General features: G+C 42.2%; 2 protein-coding genes across 5 annotated transcripts; one reads left to right on the top strand and one right to left on the bottom strand.

Moving 5' to 3' along the window:
- Positions 1-161: 161 nt before the first annotated feature.
- Positions 162-4,538, bottom strand: atp5fa1 (ATP synthase F1 subunit alpha). The gene is made up of 11 exons (XM_041960013.1): positions 4,412-4,538; positions 3,173-3,248; positions 2,872-3,041; positions 2,422-2,595; positions 2,129-2,295; positions 1,466-1,766; positions 1,133-1,357; positions 946-1,053; positions 713-857; positions 478-628; positions 162-388 (listed from the first exon to the last, which is right to left on the bottom strand). The coding sequence occupies exons 1-11, from the start codon at positions 4,469-4,471 to the stop codon at positions 310-312; spliced, it is 1,656 nt and encodes a 551-aa protein (XP_041815947.1). The 5' UTR covers positions 4,472-4,538; the 3' UTR covers positions 162-309.
- A 963-nt stretch (positions 4,539-5,501) lies between these two features.
- On the top strand, positions 5,502-16,106 carry c19h18orf25 (chromosome 19 C18orf25 homolog). Of its 4 annotated transcripts, none has more exons than XM_041960316.1 (5): positions 5,502-5,696; positions 6,713-7,612; positions 12,297-12,467; positions 12,943-13,057; positions 13,171-16,106. In XM_041960316.1, the coding sequence occupies exons 2-5, from the start codon at positions 6,781-6,783 to the stop codon at positions 13,358-13,360; spliced, it is 1,308 nt and encodes a 435-aa protein (XP_041816250.1). In that variant the 5' UTR covers positions 5,502-5,696; positions 6,713-6,780; the 3' UTR covers positions 13,361-16,106. The 4 variants fall into 4 exon arrangements, with proteins under 4 accessions (XP_041816250.1, XP_041816251.1, XP_041816253.1 ...); XM_041960317.1 differs by having other exon boundaries at positions 6,716-7,612; XM_041960319.1 differs by lacking the exon at positions 12,297-12,467.
- The last annotated feature ends 273 nt before the right edge of the window (positions 16,107-16,379 follow it).

Consider the following 16,379-nt stretch of genomic DNA (forward strand, 5'->3'; position numbering starts at 1 on the left):
ACAAACTAGATGTTAAAAACAGTCTAGAGGTGTGGCTGTGCTCTTATCAGCATTGGTTTCACTAATTTTATTATGATGAGTAGGAACTGCAATTTGTAGCGTTAGACAACGTAAGTAAATTAATTTATATCAGTTCTCCAAACACAATAAGAGGAGATCAATTCAACTAGTTGGAATACTTTATTCTCTGTTATGAGATATCTGTACATTAAAGATCAAGTGCCACTTGAATTTTTGTGTAAGTTCATAGAAAGTATAATGACGCTGCACTTTGCAAACATGAAAACAACCAGATCAAAAAGCATCACTTTACTCAAAGCTGGAGAGGAAATTCAGCACAATCTGCTTCAGTTTAGCATCGGATGCCTCAGAGATTTTGCCATCGGCCCTGCAATGAGGAAGAGATTGGTTACAAAATACATACACACAGAATATGAATCACAATGCAAAAATCAGCTCAGAGGCTCTTTAACTTACTTAATAGCTGCCAGCAGGTCTTGGTGCTGGCTCAGTATGTGCTGCAGGAACGCCTTCTCAAACTTGGTGATCTTGCTAGGCTCCATTTTGTCCAGGTGTCCCCTCACACCAGCATAAATGACTGTTACCTGTTCTTCAATAGCCATTGGAGCTGAAAGATGAAAACAAGCACTCACAAAACATGTGTGGAATGGAGACATTTTCTGCTTAGGGTAAGCTAAGTGTGAATACTCACAGTACTGTCCCTGTTTAAGGAGCTCAGTTAGACGAACACCACGGTTCAGCAGCTGCTGAGTGGCAGCGTCCAAATCTGAACCGAACTGAGCAAAGGCAGCAACCTCACGGTACTGGGCCAGCTCCAGCTTCATGGTACCAGCCACCTGGTGATGGACAGAAATCAACGAGTCAGAATCAGAGGCACTGATTGTGATAACAGCTGGGCGATGGGTGATGACACAGAAGGCTAACCTGCTTCATGGCCCTGGTCTGGGCGGCAGATCCGACACGTGACACAGACAGACCGACGTTGATGGCGGGCCGAATACCCTTGTAGAACAGCTCAGTCTCCAAGAAGATCTGAGTGACAGAACAAAATTTAGTGACTGGTTCAGGATTTTAATTAAAGGTGACACAAGTCAGTGAGTCACAGGCTCACCTGTCCGTCCGTGATGGAGATGACGTTAGTTGGAATGTAGGCTGACACGTCACCAGCCTGGGTCTCGATAACGGGAAGGGCTGTGAGGGAGCCGCCACCGAAGTTGTCGTTCATCTTAGCAGCTCTCTCCAGCAGACGGGAATGCAAATAGAAGACGTCTCCTGGGTAAGCCTCACGACCGGGGGGACGACGAAGCAGCAGGGACATCTGACGGTAAGCGACGGCCTGTAGAAAGACCACACAAGGTTAGGTTGATCTGCAAGCTTTTACCTTTGTTAGCATTATTTATAGTGACTGTTTTTCCTGCGTTAAAATCAGATAATATAAACTCACCTGCTTGGACAGATCATCGTAGATGATCAGGGCGTGTTTGCCGTTGTCTCTGAAGTACTCTCCCATGGAGCAGCCAGAGTAAGGAGCCAGGTACTGCAGCGGAGCGGCATCAGAGGCAGTAGCAGATACCACAATGGTGTACTTCATGGCATCGGCATCAGTCAGCCTCTTCACCAGCTGAGCCACGGTGGACCTCTTCTGGCCGATAGCGACGTAGATGCAGTACAGCTTCTTCTTCTCGTCAGTTCCATCATTGAAGCGCTTCTGGTTGATGATTGTGTCGATGGCAATTGCAGTTTTGCTGCAACACAAATTTGGCATTTCCTTTTAACAGTGCTTGTGTAGGTGGGATTTTTTTTTTTAATGAAGGAGGAAAAACCCTGTTTAAAAAAATGCCTGAGTACAGAAGGACTAGGAATCAGCCTTGTGCTTTGTGGTCAATAAAGTCCAGGTTTAATTTGTAAAAGAAAAATCACTACACCGCCTTAAAGTGCATTAGTGCATCTGAAAGCCTTTAAATAAACACATTATAACGACCAAAGGAAACAAAACTCAGGTTGTCTCAGAACTTATGAGACAGGACTGTAACAACCTTTCAATGGCACTAGGAACATCAAATGCTGCCTTGTGTTCAACTATTCACTTTGAGCAGAGTCCTCTCACCCAGTCTGCCTGTCTCCAATGATGAGCTCACGCTGTCCACGACCAATGGGGACCAAACTGTCCACGGCTTTGATGCCAGTCTGCATTGGCTCCCTCACAGAGATACGGGGGATGATACCGGGGGCCTTCAGACCCACGCGCCTGCGGGTCTTTGAGCCAAGGGGGCCCTGTCAGGAAAATAGTGGAGAAAAAAATCCATCAGTAGTTGTATTAATATTAATATGGGTAAGAATATGCACCCTTTGTGCACGACTTGCGCTACGGAAGTACTGTTTATTATCATCATTGTTTACCTTTCCATCGATAGCATTTCCCAGAGCATCGACGACACGGCCCAGGAGCTCCTCACCAACGGGCACGTCTACAATAGCACCGGTTCTCTTGACAATGTCGCCTTCCTTGATCAGTTTGTCGTTACCAAACACCACAACACCAACATTGTCGGGCTCCAAGTTCAGAGACATGCCCTGGAAAACAGAAGGACAGAGAGTTACTATCACTCATGTTTACACGTGGGCACTACACAGTACAACCAGTGGCTTATACTGGTGGCCACAGTGGCTATGAACTTTACTGTAGGGAAAGCTGACAGAACTTGCTGAGAGAAGAGCTATTGCTATTTGCTAATTACCCTTGACTGCAAATAATTCACAGGCAGGTCAAGCGTGTACAATCACTGACATTTGAGTCCAGTCATCTCAAATATTCAAGCTGTAGCAGTAAAAGTGTCACATCAGTCTTACCTTCAGACCAGAGGAGAACTCCACCATCTCCTCAGCCTGCACGTTCCTCAGACCGTACACTCTGGCAATACCATCACCGATGGACAGCACGCGACCGGTCTCCTCCAAGTCAGCACTGGTGTCAGCTCCCATGATCTTCTCCTCCAGAATGGACGACACCTCTGCGGTGCCTTTAATGTAAGTGAAGTGTTTATTAAGGAAGGTCCACCAATTAAAAAGTTTTAAAACCCTATTTGGCATTACAGTTACCAATTAAATTTTATCAAACAGTAGGTCAATACAGGTTTAAGGAGACACTGACCTGTTTTCTGCAGCCATGGACGGGCAGTGTGTAGATTCTTGGCTCCTACACATGCTGCAGCAACATTCTTGGATACCTTTAAGACAATGGGAACAAGTAAAGAGATCAGTTTTATCCAGATAAGTGGAGCATTTTCAATTTAATCACTTATTCAAATGAGCCAAAAATCTAGTATAACATCTGTTGCCAGGTTATTAGGTGCGTAGTCTAATGCGACAGCCCTGTATTATAGTAATGTTCAGCTTTTGTTGAAACTGTTTCAAAGATGTGCTGATTCAACTCTGAGGCTGTAGTTTGTGGTACTGATGGATTTAATTGCATTATTACTGAGAGGAGTTTCAAACATCTTGTCCACAGAGGATAGGCTCTTTGCAAGTAACCTAGTGAGTTTTTCCAGGTACATGCAATATTTCTACCATGCTTTATGTTAGCATGGATACATTAGAAACACAGAAACACAGCAAAGAGAAGAAATATGACTAATTAATGATTACTGATTGACTTTCTAGGTGACTTTGTCATAGCAGTAAGAGAGCTGACCCAATTATAGGCCCAGTTTGAGCCTCTCATCCATTCCTCTGAAAGATACTTTTCTATTTGCAAACTAGAAGGTTGCATAATATTCATTATGTTCAGAAAACTATTAAATATACATTTGATATATTTCCATTCACATTACATTGGGAATTATTATCAGCAGCTAAAATCTATATTTGGACATTGCTACTTATGTGACAGGGGTCATAGTCCCAACAGTTAGAAGCCAGAATGGCATAATATCCTGCCAGAATCCTGCCTTTAATATCCATAATATCATCAGCATAAATACGTAAACAACTACGCAAATCCTCGCCTGACAAATGCATTTGCAGCGAAAGCTAGCATGCATGAGTGAGGCAAACCTGACCTTCAATACCAAATTACATTCGTCATTCCTGCACTTTAGCTTGGTCACATCCACTGACGATGCATTGACACCATAACACACAACTCAGAAATCTATTTAATCATCTAATCATCCTTAATAATGTGCTGTAGTGTCCTGTGGGCGGCCTCTTCCTGTCTGTCAGCTACAAATGTGGGAACTAGCTAGCCTAACTTCAGCGAAGGGCCCGGTGTCCTCCAGTGCAAAGACGTGTGCATGCACAACACCGCCACGGCTTTTTCATGTGAATAAAGTCTGGATTTTAAGAAGAAAGTCGACACAAATGAAAACACACAGAATTTTAAATTGCTTACAAATCCAGCCCGTCGAGGTAGAGTGCGGGCAAGGGCCGCAGCAACGCGTACTGACAGCATGTTGGCGTCCGACCGAATCTGTCCTGCTCCGGAGCGGAGAGAGAAGGATGGCGGACACGGCAGCGGTTTGTAGAAAGGTCACAGTGACCCGGAAGTACTTCAAAATAAATCTTTTACTGGCTGTTTTTCTTTCTTTATTTTCCTCTTCTTTTCTAATTTCACTTTTTTCTAAATGTTTATTTAGAAATAGATGAATAAATAACACAGAAAAACTACAATACATATGTTATTACTATTAAGACATTCAATTATCAAACATCAAATAAAACATAGAAAAATAATGCATACGGAGACGATGAAACAATGGAATACGTATAAATAAATATATTAAAACTTTATTTCAACTCTATTTGATACTTTAAATGTTCTTTGGGATTCAGTTGCTAATTTTTGCCACGGAGTCCCCCAGCAGGTTAATCTGAGTTACACAATGTTTGGTCAGTACTATATTCTCTTACTCCAGTAAAAGTAGTAATACCACGATGTAAACATGCTCCGTTTCAAGTAAAAGTCCTGCATTTAAACGTTTACTGGAGTATTGACAGCAAAATGTAGTTTAAGTATCAAATGCAAAAGTTACTAATGGCCCTTGTCATTGTTATTGTACTATAATTGTCTAAACCGCACTTTAATGTTTATACAAACATATTTACCGTATATAATACGTTGAAAATATAGTGGATTAGAAGTGTACAGAAGCATAAAACTGAAATACTAAAGTCTAGTACAGGTACTTCAGAGTTGCATTTAAGCACTGTAATTTCGTAAATGTACTTAGATACTTTTCAGCACCAACGGTCAGCACACACCGTCATGCACTCCTCTTTAACTGTAATGTGAGTGTTGGACCATTGGATACACCACTGTTCTGTCCCCCTGCTGTCTGCCCCTGTCCTGCGGTATTTTCCCATCCTGTAGTACTATATTCTACCCACGGTGGCGCTCGACCGCAAAGAAAAGGCCGGAAGTGGCGCATGTAGCTTTTGTGAAAGACGGCTGATGGAGACATTTTAAAATAAACACACAGCTAGTGGCTAACGGCTAACAGTGCTCGCGAAGGTGCGAGCACACTGCGCCAAAACACATCCAAATTCTTCCAAGTTGATATTAAGTAAAGTATATGCGTCTGTGCATTGTTTTTGAATCATAAATCAAAGAGGCTACAAACTACCGAAGATGTCTAAAAGTCTGACACTGGGAAAAGAAGAAAACAACTAACGCCGCTGTAAGTTACACCTAGCGCAGTCGATTTTAAATGCTAAGTTGGCTATCGCTTTGACTGAGATAACGTTAGCTGTTAGCTGCTGACATTATGCTTGTTACACCTCAGTGTGGTTAGATACTGCTTCCATTTATAGAATCTTGCGAGGCAGCTGAACTGCGACCTGAACATTTACCCATGACTTGTCTTGTTCTCGCCAAGTTTGTGGAGTTTAAGGTTATGACCGAGGTTAGCTTCACTACGCAGCTAAAAGTAGTGACTGGATCCGAGCCTGTGTTAGCCTCAGCTAGCCACAGACACAACTAACTAAAGTGATTAATTCATTAAATCCCTAATTGTATACACAGTTAGTTTAATGTGGCTGGGCATATTTAATAGACTTACACTAAGTCATCTCAGGCTGCGTAAGAGTCAATAAAATAATAAAATCCAAAGTAAAAGTAACGTTCAGTGCTCTAAGAAGCTAACCAACATTAATTGCCCACCAGAAATGTCATTAATGGGAATTTCTAGCTAAGTTGTTGCCCATAAATTAAGGATGGTAATTGTTCGTTTTGATATGTGAACAGTCAATAGTTATGCAACGTGTTAACTCAGTACAAAATGTTCAAAGTACGATGAAAACCGGCGAGTTTGGAAAGGAGGGAAAAATAGCTTGAATGTGCCACCAGTGTTTGCCATTGTAGTTGAGCCGGAGATCAGAGCATCTTCAGAAACAAATGTCCAGTATATTTAATTCTGCTAAATGATGAATTGAAGTAATGGAAAAGACCTTGTATTTATGCTTACTGTTTAGAAATTTCAATCTTCTACACCACATATTGCATTTGAAGCACTCATCTCAGATGCAGAAAGCCAGAGTGAAAGCACAGTTTAAAACAATTGTTACTGCAATGAAAGTTTGCCTTGAAAAAAATCAAGTAGATATTATGCCCCATGCTCTCAAGCCTCTGGCACAGACACACAAATGGCCCAAATTTAGAATGTGAATAGGAAATAGTGATATGTTTTTCTTCCAGCAGGTGAGCTCCTGTCCAGGCACATTGGTCCATGTTTGTTGGACCTTTGGGCTCTGGGCTCAACTAGCATGAAGATGGCTGATTCAGAGAAGGCAGAGGAATTTGTGGATGCTGAGTGCCCCATAGAGTGCCTTGATGAAGCGCAATCAGCCACAACTTCTGCTCAGGGAGAGCAGGATGACCAACTGAAAACAGAGACTACCACCAGTACCAGCTCGCCACCAAGGGAAAAGGAGGCAGACAGCCCCTTGAATACAGAGGGCGAACAGAGTCTCCTCTCCATGCCATGCTTGATGAAGGAGCTCCGCAGAGACTCCCCAGAGTCCCAGCATGCCTCCACGGGGAGTGACAAGCCTGTATCTCATCATATCTATGAGAGTGACTCCTCAAACCCCTGCATGCTCTCCCCCTCATCCAGTGGCCACCTTGCTGATTCAGACACACTCTCCTCAGGTGAAGAAGGTACTGCTCCTCGCGTAGGAGAGGAGGAGGAGGGCAGCATGGAAGCTGCAAATGATCCTGGGCAGGCAACAGGAAGGCAAACATCTGCTGCGGGAGGGAGGAAGTCTCGGCGGTCACGTTCGGAGAGCGAGATGCCTCCTAATGCAATGGCTGCAAAGAAAAACCGATGCCAGCCAACGATGGTTGCAGCGGGAGGGCAGGAAAAACAAACCAATGGCAAGCTGGCAAAAGTTAAAGGTCACCGGAGCCAGAAACACAAGGAGCGAATGCGTTTGCTGAGGCAAAAACGAGAGGCAGCAGCACGGAAGAAGTATAACCTGCTGCAGGACAGCAGTACGAGTGACAGCGAGCTAACATGTGACTCCAGCACCAGCTCGTCTGAGGATGAGGATGATGACACTTCAGGAGGTAGCAAGACAATCAAGACAGATATTTCAGGTAACATCCAATGTTCACCACACATTCTTATATCTCAGTACTACTACTACTACTGTCCAGGGTAATAGTAGAATGCCACTTAGATATCCCATGTAATGTATTACATAGTAGTAGAAAAACATTAAGGCTTATGATGATCAAAGATGATTAGACATCAGTGTGAAAAGCAGAGCCTAATAATTAAAGGCTGCCTGCATGGTTTTACATTTTCAGGTAACCCAAACCAAATTTTTCACTTTCAACATATAGTAAGAAGATGTTATGGGGCTTTACAAAGCCTTTGCAATGTCAGATCAGTATAAGCAATGCTTTTTTTGTGTTTGTTTTTTCAATCACTTTCTTTGTTTCTTTTTGTTGTTGTTTTCTCACTCATCATCTGTCTTCATTCACCTTGCCTTTAGATATTTAGACTTTATGTTTAGACAGTCCTATGTCCGGTCACTTGTAGCAGTACAATATATGTTCTGTTGGAGCTTTGTCTCATCGTTTGCATGCTGTGAAAGTCTAGTGGACATTTCTTCAATTCATGGAACGATATAAACAGTTGTGTTAATCTAACCTATATTGTGAGTTCTGCAATTCAACAAGTGAGCCATTTATATCCTCAGCCTTTGCTGTAAATAGACAATGGTGTATGATCTCACTGTGCTAGTTTGAGTTGCAAGACTCATTTAGTTTATCCTGCTTTTCTGTCTCTGCCTGTGGCTTTTGAATATTCCTTAGGTCTATCACACACTTCACTCTGCCTACACAGGAAATGTTGAAGCTTTTTACTGTTGCAAACAGGTGGTTCTCCACTTTATAATCTGTAGCGCCTTTGATGAGTCAGATAGCTCTTATGTCATCAACTAGAAAATATTAATGCATAGAAATCTCTGACTGAGGATGGGTGTATGCTGTAGACTAAAGTCGGGCACAGAAGAGTCTACAGAGAATAAACACTGACAGTGTGGTCAGCCCATTGGCCCTATGTTTCTTCTCTTAGTTAATCTAATATTTCCTGGTGATTGTAGAAGTCTTTTGGGTGAGTTGATTTCTCCATAAATAGCTATGAGCAGGGTGATATTTACAGGCCTGCTGCCTGCTGCTGTTGGTGTAAGTTTTTCTTTTTCTATCTTTTTCTAAATTCGGAGTTTAGCTTGTGCCGTGTCAAGGTTTTTGTTTAATAAATTATTGTTTAGTGTCTTTCTAGAGTGGAAGTAGTCTGAGGTTTTTGTTCAAGAGCACTATACAGGTATTATACAAGGTGGTCGATACTAACCCTACCTCATAGTTTACAAAGTTCAAGGTTTTTGCAGAAAATATAGTTAGACATATCTGTTGACCTTCAACATAGGTTGTCATGAATTTGCCTGAAATGGCTGCATTTACCTCAAAGTCTCTCCAGTTAACACATTTTCCAAACCACAATGAATCAGTCGCCCAAGACATCCAGTTACCTCACATTAGGGATCCGTACTACATTAGATGTTTTCAACCATTTTTACATCCCGCACACAGATTTGAGTGCTACAACTGCATGATGTAGTCCATCAGCATGAAAGAGTCGATCTGCACGTAACCAAAAAACAAACTCATTTTCTCTTTAATACAAAAGTCCACCTCCGAAGCATGAAAGTGCTACTGTATTTTCTTATGGCTTGGCCTCAATGTCTTTAAAGCTGGCTTCAGACGTGCATCGGAGAGATCCAGAGTGGGCGCCCAGATTCATGGGCTGCTGGACAGCGGTACGTGGGACAGGAACGGCATCGGCAGTGTTCTGGAGGAGGCCATGACGCGCTTTGCTGTGATGCAGCGCCAGACTGAGGAGCGCTTCCGCATCTGGATGGAAAAGCTTGCACACCTCGACTCGGACAACGACTCGTCCAAACGCTCAAGTGATGCCCTAGAGGGGCAGCAGCAGGGGGCACGCCCATCCCCACCCAGTTCCTATTTGCCATCGTCAGAGTCTGCAGAGACTATGGCTGCCTACATGTTGGCGCGAGAGAGCAACAGTCTCACCCCCGCTCCGATCAATAACAACATCCTACCTGAAGCGGTCACTCAGAATGGGAATCTAGGTGTTCCAGACCCTGGTCTCTTGAATGTTTAGATTATACTTCTACTTCACTCCTCGCTGTTTCATACTTTGATCTTACCAAGTGTAGAACTAGTTGGTGCAGAAAGCATGGCAATGGGTATAAATAGGTAAATGATGTGAGGTCACTAAACAGACACACCATCAACAGCAGCTGGGCCTGAGCTGGTCATTTGAACGTGACTTTGTGCAGACCTGAGGCCCAGTGCATCTGCTGGCACTGAATCACTGTGAGATTTGACATTCTGAAAAATTCAACTCACCTGTTTGATTTCTGCAGCATCAGTGACACGGACATGGAGCATATCTCAATAGACTATTGAGACAGGGCTCTTGTTATATTGCTTAATGTATGGCTTGTTTGTTTTTGTTGACCAGCTATACACACACACACACACACACACACACACACACACACACACAGAATAGCTCATTATGTCCTTCATACAGAATGTGTATTACAGCACCTGGGCAGCCATCGTGACAGTGCAAGGTGGGGTGCTGCTGCTTAATAGCATGTGCCTTGTCATTCTGACTTCATGCTGGGAACGATAGAGCATCATAGTACTATTTCTTTAGAAATTAGGTCCAACACTCTGCATTACTCTTGTTTCTCCTGAACCGTTTGCACTTTGCTTGTACATGGTTCAGGACTTTTAAAATCTTGTGACAGCCTTTATGTTGGTGGCATAGCTTTACTAACATCAGAACATTTAAATACAGATTTGCCTATAAATATAAACACCATATACTAACCCACATGATTTCTTGCTTTTTAAAATCCTATTACATAGATTAGATGTGTTAACAATTTTTTTTATGTTTGCCTTTCTGTTACATTTGCTGCTATTGCTGCCTTTGTGCAGTAACAAGAAACTAGTGAGGGAGGACTGACTCCCAATGTTTATTTTTAGCAAACTATGTATAGATTATGGACATCAGATAAGGCATGGGTTCCTATGTTGTGGCTATTGGCTGCAATGTCAAGAGCCTCAAATCTTCACTCATATAATATTCGCCTAGTTAATCTTTTATTTGCACTGGTCTGCCAGCTTGGCCTGTGTCTCCACAAGGCACTGTGTGTTCTGCAGCTTGACTTTAAACTGAAAACCCAGGCATCAAACTTACAAATATACAGCAGTAACGGCTGCAGTAAGGTGCATGGCAATGTTTACTGATTTCCTAAAACCTGACTGATCTGAGTGATCAAGTGGCCTTTTCTGGTTCAGATCCTGTGGTCTATGAGGTGGAAGCACTCCCCCTCAAACCTCTCCTTAAACTACTTTTACTGATGTAGATGACCATAGTGTCACAGTTCTTAACACTGCTAACACTATCTAACCATCATGGACACTGATGAAGGAATCTTTGGCCTAATCATATTTATAGTTAGGATGTTTAAAAAAAAGTGTTACATTTTCTGTATGTGTATATGTAGCCCTATGACTGTCAGTTTTACATAACTGAAAGCTGGATGCATCGTTTCCCCACCTGTTTGCATGTGATTAGATTAGTATATAGGATGTGCAAGGCCAAATTAGTTTTCATCAGTAGCATGTGTGCAAGGTGCAGCTTTGCTTGTGCTGATAAATGGTGACTGATGGTACATTTTATCTATTTAGTTGTTTTCTCTTGGCCTAATGGTTTTGTTACAAATTGTGTGAATATTGGTATTTTTTTGGTTTCATGGTGCATAATTATTTTGGATCTAAATGGATCCAACACCTGCTGTCCTGCATTTCTCAAAACTGAAATTACCTTTAAATCAACTCGTTTGTCAATACGATAAAGGGAGCCTTGTGCATACAATCACAAACTGTGTGCATTAGCAACAACACTAAGGACAGTCCATTGTTTACCAAAGAGACTATCCTGGTTTACATTAGTCCTTTTTCTATCTTTAATACATGGCCTTTACATTGGCATGTCCTCGGTTTCTCTGGTAACCCTGGTACCTGCCTATTTTATCCCAATCAGCTATTCATAGGCTGTGTTCTCTCATAGTACATGCTGTCCAGACGAACCCCCTCACACACACCCACAGACTTGTCTGGATAGCAGTGTGTGTCTCTCCCAGGGACTCCTTTTACAGGGTAGAACAAAGATACATGTTCCGTTCTTCCACAGAGTTATCCTTCTGTTGTTTGGCTTTTATTATCCCACTACATTTCATTCACTGAGTAAGATCATTTTAGAGTGTTTTGTAATGACTGTATTATAGTGTCGTTTTTATGTGAATGGCTGTTATTTTAAAAGCAATAAATGAAGAGGAAAAAAACTGCTGCTGAAAAAGGTTTATTAATGCACTGCAGACACAACCACTCTTATAGTGTAAAACCTCACGAGCGTACCTTTGAAAAGCGATGATAACCTGGGAGGTTTCTCTATGTGCTCATGTTTTACAGCAGAGCTAGTGCTATCAAACAGAATGAGCCAAAGATGTCGGTGTAAACCTTTGCATCTGGGAAATCGGGTGTGTTTCCTTGTGTATATTGTGGATGTTGCAGTTAGCAGGACTATGGATGCAGTGCCCAGCCTCTGTTCCAGACAGTCTTACTGTTCTCAGGCATGATTTGAATAATGAAGTGTTTTCTTTGTTTTCTGCAGACGGGCCTCCAGTAGTGGGTCACTATGATATTTCAGACACTGATTCTAACCAGGAGAGTATGAGTGTGGAGACAGTCCGGCCCACGGTGATAAAGCATGAGCTAAAAACACACAGAGGCCAGGATATGGCAGCTCACTCTGGGTGTATAAGAGCTCTGAGCTCTATCTCAGGTCAGTTACAAACCCGGTAAATCCAAACTGATAAATTTCCACTCCTCTCAGTGAAGACAGGACATTTAGAGGCATGGGTGTCATCAGTAAGCAACGTGCTATGTGGGGGAAACGGATTTATTAATCTCAGCAAGACGCCTTTGAAGTGCTACTGCCTTCATCCCACACACCACCAGCTTGCATTTGGGGCTATGAAGTCTTTCTGCCTTGCTTCAAGACAAAAGAATTGACCTTTTATAACTGACTAGCCGGCATTGTCAAAACATGAATATAAAGTCCACTGTTACTGTTTTGTCCAATGTGTCAGTCCCTGCTATCCAGTCAGCTTTTCAAACACAAGTGTCAGAGTCATCATTGTTTTCCTTCTTGTCTGTGTCAAAGCAGCTGCAGTCTTTATGTGTCAGCAAGGCCTGAAGCTCTCTACCGCCCTGGTCCTCCTCACAGTGCGTGACTCTGTTCCTCTTATTTGTTTCAGGCCACGTGGAGGCAGAGCTGTCGCACAAGGAAAGTTCTCAGCACAACAAGGGCCAGATTAACATCGCTTCCTCTGACAGTGAGGTGGAAATAGTCGGAGTGCAAGAGAAAGCACGGTAAGGACTCAGTGTGGGGGAGCTTGCTCTTTATACTCGCAGTGAATTCACCCCCACTTTCCTGTTTTTACAAATAAATTCAACGTTTTCAATTTCTTTGTGTCTGAATCCAGATGCGCCCACCCATGCGGCGGGGTGATTAAGAGTCTGTCCTCCTGGAAGGAGAACTCAGTGGAGCAGTTAAACAGCACAAATCAGCCACAGCTCTGGACTACTGTTTCCCCTCAGCCCAACTGGGTTTCCCCTCCCGAAGTGGTGGACCTCACACTGGACGAGGACGCCGGACACAAATACCTACTTTAAACAACTTGTACACTGAAGACTCCTTGTTTCTTCCTCTCACTCGTCCTCCTCATCCCTCTCGCCTTGCCTCCATGCTACGGCTGAAATCCTTCCTATAGTTGCGGCCTCACCTTAAACGGCTCATGGACTCTTCCTGCTCCAGGGCACTGTTTGTTTTTAACTTACTGTTAAACAGTCATATGTATCAAAGCCATTCTACTGATGTGATTCCCTGATCCTGGCTTGTCAGCGCTGAATTTAGTTATAATAAAATGGCACAGCACTTCAAGTGCAGGTGGAAGCATATGTACGAGGGATTTATCTGTTAATGATAGCAATATCCTACCTTCATTTAATACCTCAGTTACCCCTTGTTAGCGGATGTAGGTTGTCATTTTGAGTTGTGTGCTTGCAAGCTGTATAGTGAAAAACAAGTCACTGCTTGAGAGCAGGTCAGTATCACGTCATGGCTGTTGACCTGCTTCACTACAGACTCTGAACGACATATTTTCAGACTTGATTCGGCATTTTTATCTGCGTTCCCTGCGCTCAAGCCAAAAGGGCAGCTGGTGCACTTCCTGTTGCACAGTAGACCATAGATTGATGGCAAGGTTTGCTTTGTACCTCTCTAGGGTCAGTTTTGTTTTCAAAAAGTCTCACCACTGGTTTCACAGTTCAGTCTACATTGATTGCTTTGCTTTACTGTATTCTGTCCAGCATAGGTGCAGCCTATGCTCTGGTGCTGTCAGGGAGGGTTTTGGTTTATCTTAAAGGAGTAGTTTGGCATTTTGGGAAATAATGTTATTTGCTTTCTTGCCAGGAGTTAAATATCAGGCTGCAGCCAGCCGCTCCTTAGCCTAGCTTAGCACGAAGACTGGAAACAGGAGGATACAGCTAGCCTGGCGCTGCCAAAAGGTTACACAATCCACCTGAAAGGCTCACTAATTAACGTTTTACATTAATCCACACAAAAACCCAAATGTAACAAATTCAGCACACTGTTTTCAGGGGGTTATGTGCCTGAGTATTCCTTTGCCAGGCACAGTAATTTCCCAGAGTCTCCACTGGTCGCCTGTCAGCTCCTCGGAGCCAAGAAATAGTTGGACAGAGCAGGGCTAGCTGTCTCCAGTCCATGTGCTAAACTAACCTGCTGCTTCACATTTAATGGAGAGACATGAGATCTTCTCATCGAGCATTAACCCCTCAGCAGAAAGCATATATACATATTTCCCAGTGTTTCTTTTGAATTAAATTTACAGCTTTTGTTTCTGTTGCTACTATCATATTGCTACAGATTTTTCCCTTATTCAATCAGAATGCCACTGGTTGTATATTTCCCTCAGAGTTTGAGTTCAAACGCACTTGTTACAAACACACTACAAAACCCAACTCAATTCCACCACAGCAGTGCTATATGTGGTGGTGGTGGTTTATTGTTAATAGAAATGATGCATCTTTTGATTTGAGGCACATTTTATGTTGGAAGCCACGGAGTCTGAGAGTGTCCCAGGTGATGTAGTTATTAGTGAATGTATGAGCCTGCAGTGCTGACTGGGTGCACTTCTTATTTGCATGCTTATCCTGAGTGGATGCAAACACCTTTAAACCTCTGGGGACCCCTTTATAACAACTGAGGAAATGTATTTTCCACTGAATACTGCAACGCAAGATGGCCTGAATGCCTTGAAATGTGCACTATTTTCTTTTAGAATTGTATAAAGCTTATTCTTTTACCTTACAGAGCAGTGGATTTTGCTATCTCAACAATAAATATTTTAATAATAGATGTGAATTTAGCGCACATATAAAAAGAGTAAAAGTGGTTTTGAGTTTGTGCCCACATGTGGGGCGTTTATAGAAGAGTCTTTTACTGTAGGAACTATTTTTACCCTGATCCTCAGGGCATGCTTGCTCTCTTCCCCTGTGGTCTTATTTCTGTTCTCATGCAGTACTACAGCCACGTTGGCATTTTTTTTTAATCAATTATCCAACTTGACACACTGTTTTAACACTTGAGATTTGTTTTATTGCATATTCAATAACCCCTACCTTCTTAAGTGACGCTTGAGAATTGTAGAATCAAATTATTTTACTTCTGCTGGCCACAGAAGGGAAGGGAAAATCCTAAATACAAGGAACTAAACCAAAGTCTAAATGGAATTTTTGTTTTTAGTTTGTTTTGTCGCCCCGGTTTGAAAATTGCTTCCTGTCTGTTCTTTGAAATTTGCTCTGTAAGTCTAAATCTTTTCATTTGGAAGCATTTGTTGTGAAATGAATGACATGAATTCTGTTTCAAACTCAAGATACAGTTCAGTATAGTTCAGTATAATGTGATTCTTTTTGTTTTCCTTTGGCCAGTTCTTTCCACTATATTCAGCTACCACTGTAATGATAATTCTCTTTACCAGACCACTTCTGCTTGCAAAATCCATTTTGCTACTGTTCCTTAGGATAATTATGAAATGTTAGTAAGACTCTTTAGTGATAGAGGTTTGGTAGAAAATTAGGGCAGTGATGCTCGACTGTGGTTGCACATAGCATGTTTGGTCACATCTTTAACCTCATGTCAGATATTATCCTCATTACCAGTAATTTAGCCTTGCTCTTCTGTTAATTTTGTTTTATTTTATTGTCAGTATTTTAAATTAACAAAAAAAAAGGTGTTTATTTTGTTGCTTCTGCAAAGTCCTTGACTTCCTTGAAATTATGTCTGTAGAACAAAAAGAAACTATTTTAAAACTAAATAAATAGAGCATTATTTAATGACCCTCTTGTACCGTGATTCAGTTTCTCGTCGCAGTGGTTCATTTTACAAGCAGGCTGTGTCGTCTTTGCTCACGCGCTGTGACTGTTTGGATGTCTAGTGTCAAGCTTAGGGAAGGAAAATTGAACTGGTGAGGATTTGTCTTTGTTGTTTCATTTTAAGTTTGATGAATCAGTGTCTGTGTGGCTGTCAAAAGTAGCCTAATTGGGACTGAAGTCCATGAACTGAAGACAGCGACAATTGTTAGATGTTTTTCATCCTTTCACACATCTTTAA

Source organism: Chelmon rostratus, chromosome 19, assembly GCF_017976325.1.
Source record: "Chelmon rostratus isolate fCheRos1 chromosome 19, fCheRos1.pri, whole genome shotgun sequence".
NCBI lineage: Eukaryota > Metazoa > Chordata > Actinopteri > Chaetodontiformes > Chaetodontidae > Chelmon > Chelmon rostratus.

Excerpts from the sequence above, each read along its gene's own strand:
- atp5fa1 (XM_041960013.1), bottom strand. The coding sequence starts at position 4,471 with ATGCTGTCAGTACGCGTTGCTGCGGCCCTTGCCCGCACTCTACCTCGA. Across the intron at positions 1,767-2,128 it reads ATTGGAGACAGGCAGACTGG|CAAAACTGCAATTGCCATCG; the intron begins GTGAGAGGACTC and ends TTTGTGTTGCAG. Across the intron at positions 858-945 it reads AGACCAGGGCCATGAAGCAG|GTGGCTGGTACCATGAAGCT; the intron begins GTTAGCCTTCTG and ends GTCCATCACCAG.
- c19h18orf25 (XM_041960316.1), top strand. The coding sequence starts at position 6,781 with ATGAAGATGGCTGATTCAGAGAAGGCAGAGGAATTTGTGGATGCTGAG. Across the intron at positions 7,613-12,296 it reads AATCAAGACAGATATTTCAG|ACGGGCCTCCAGTAGTGGGT; the intron begins GTAACATCCAAT and ends TGTTTTCTGCAG. Across the intron at positions 12,468-12,942 it reads AGCTCTGAGCTCTATCTCAG|GCCACGTGGAGGCAGAGCTG; the intron begins GTCAGTTACAAA and ends TATTTGTTTCAG.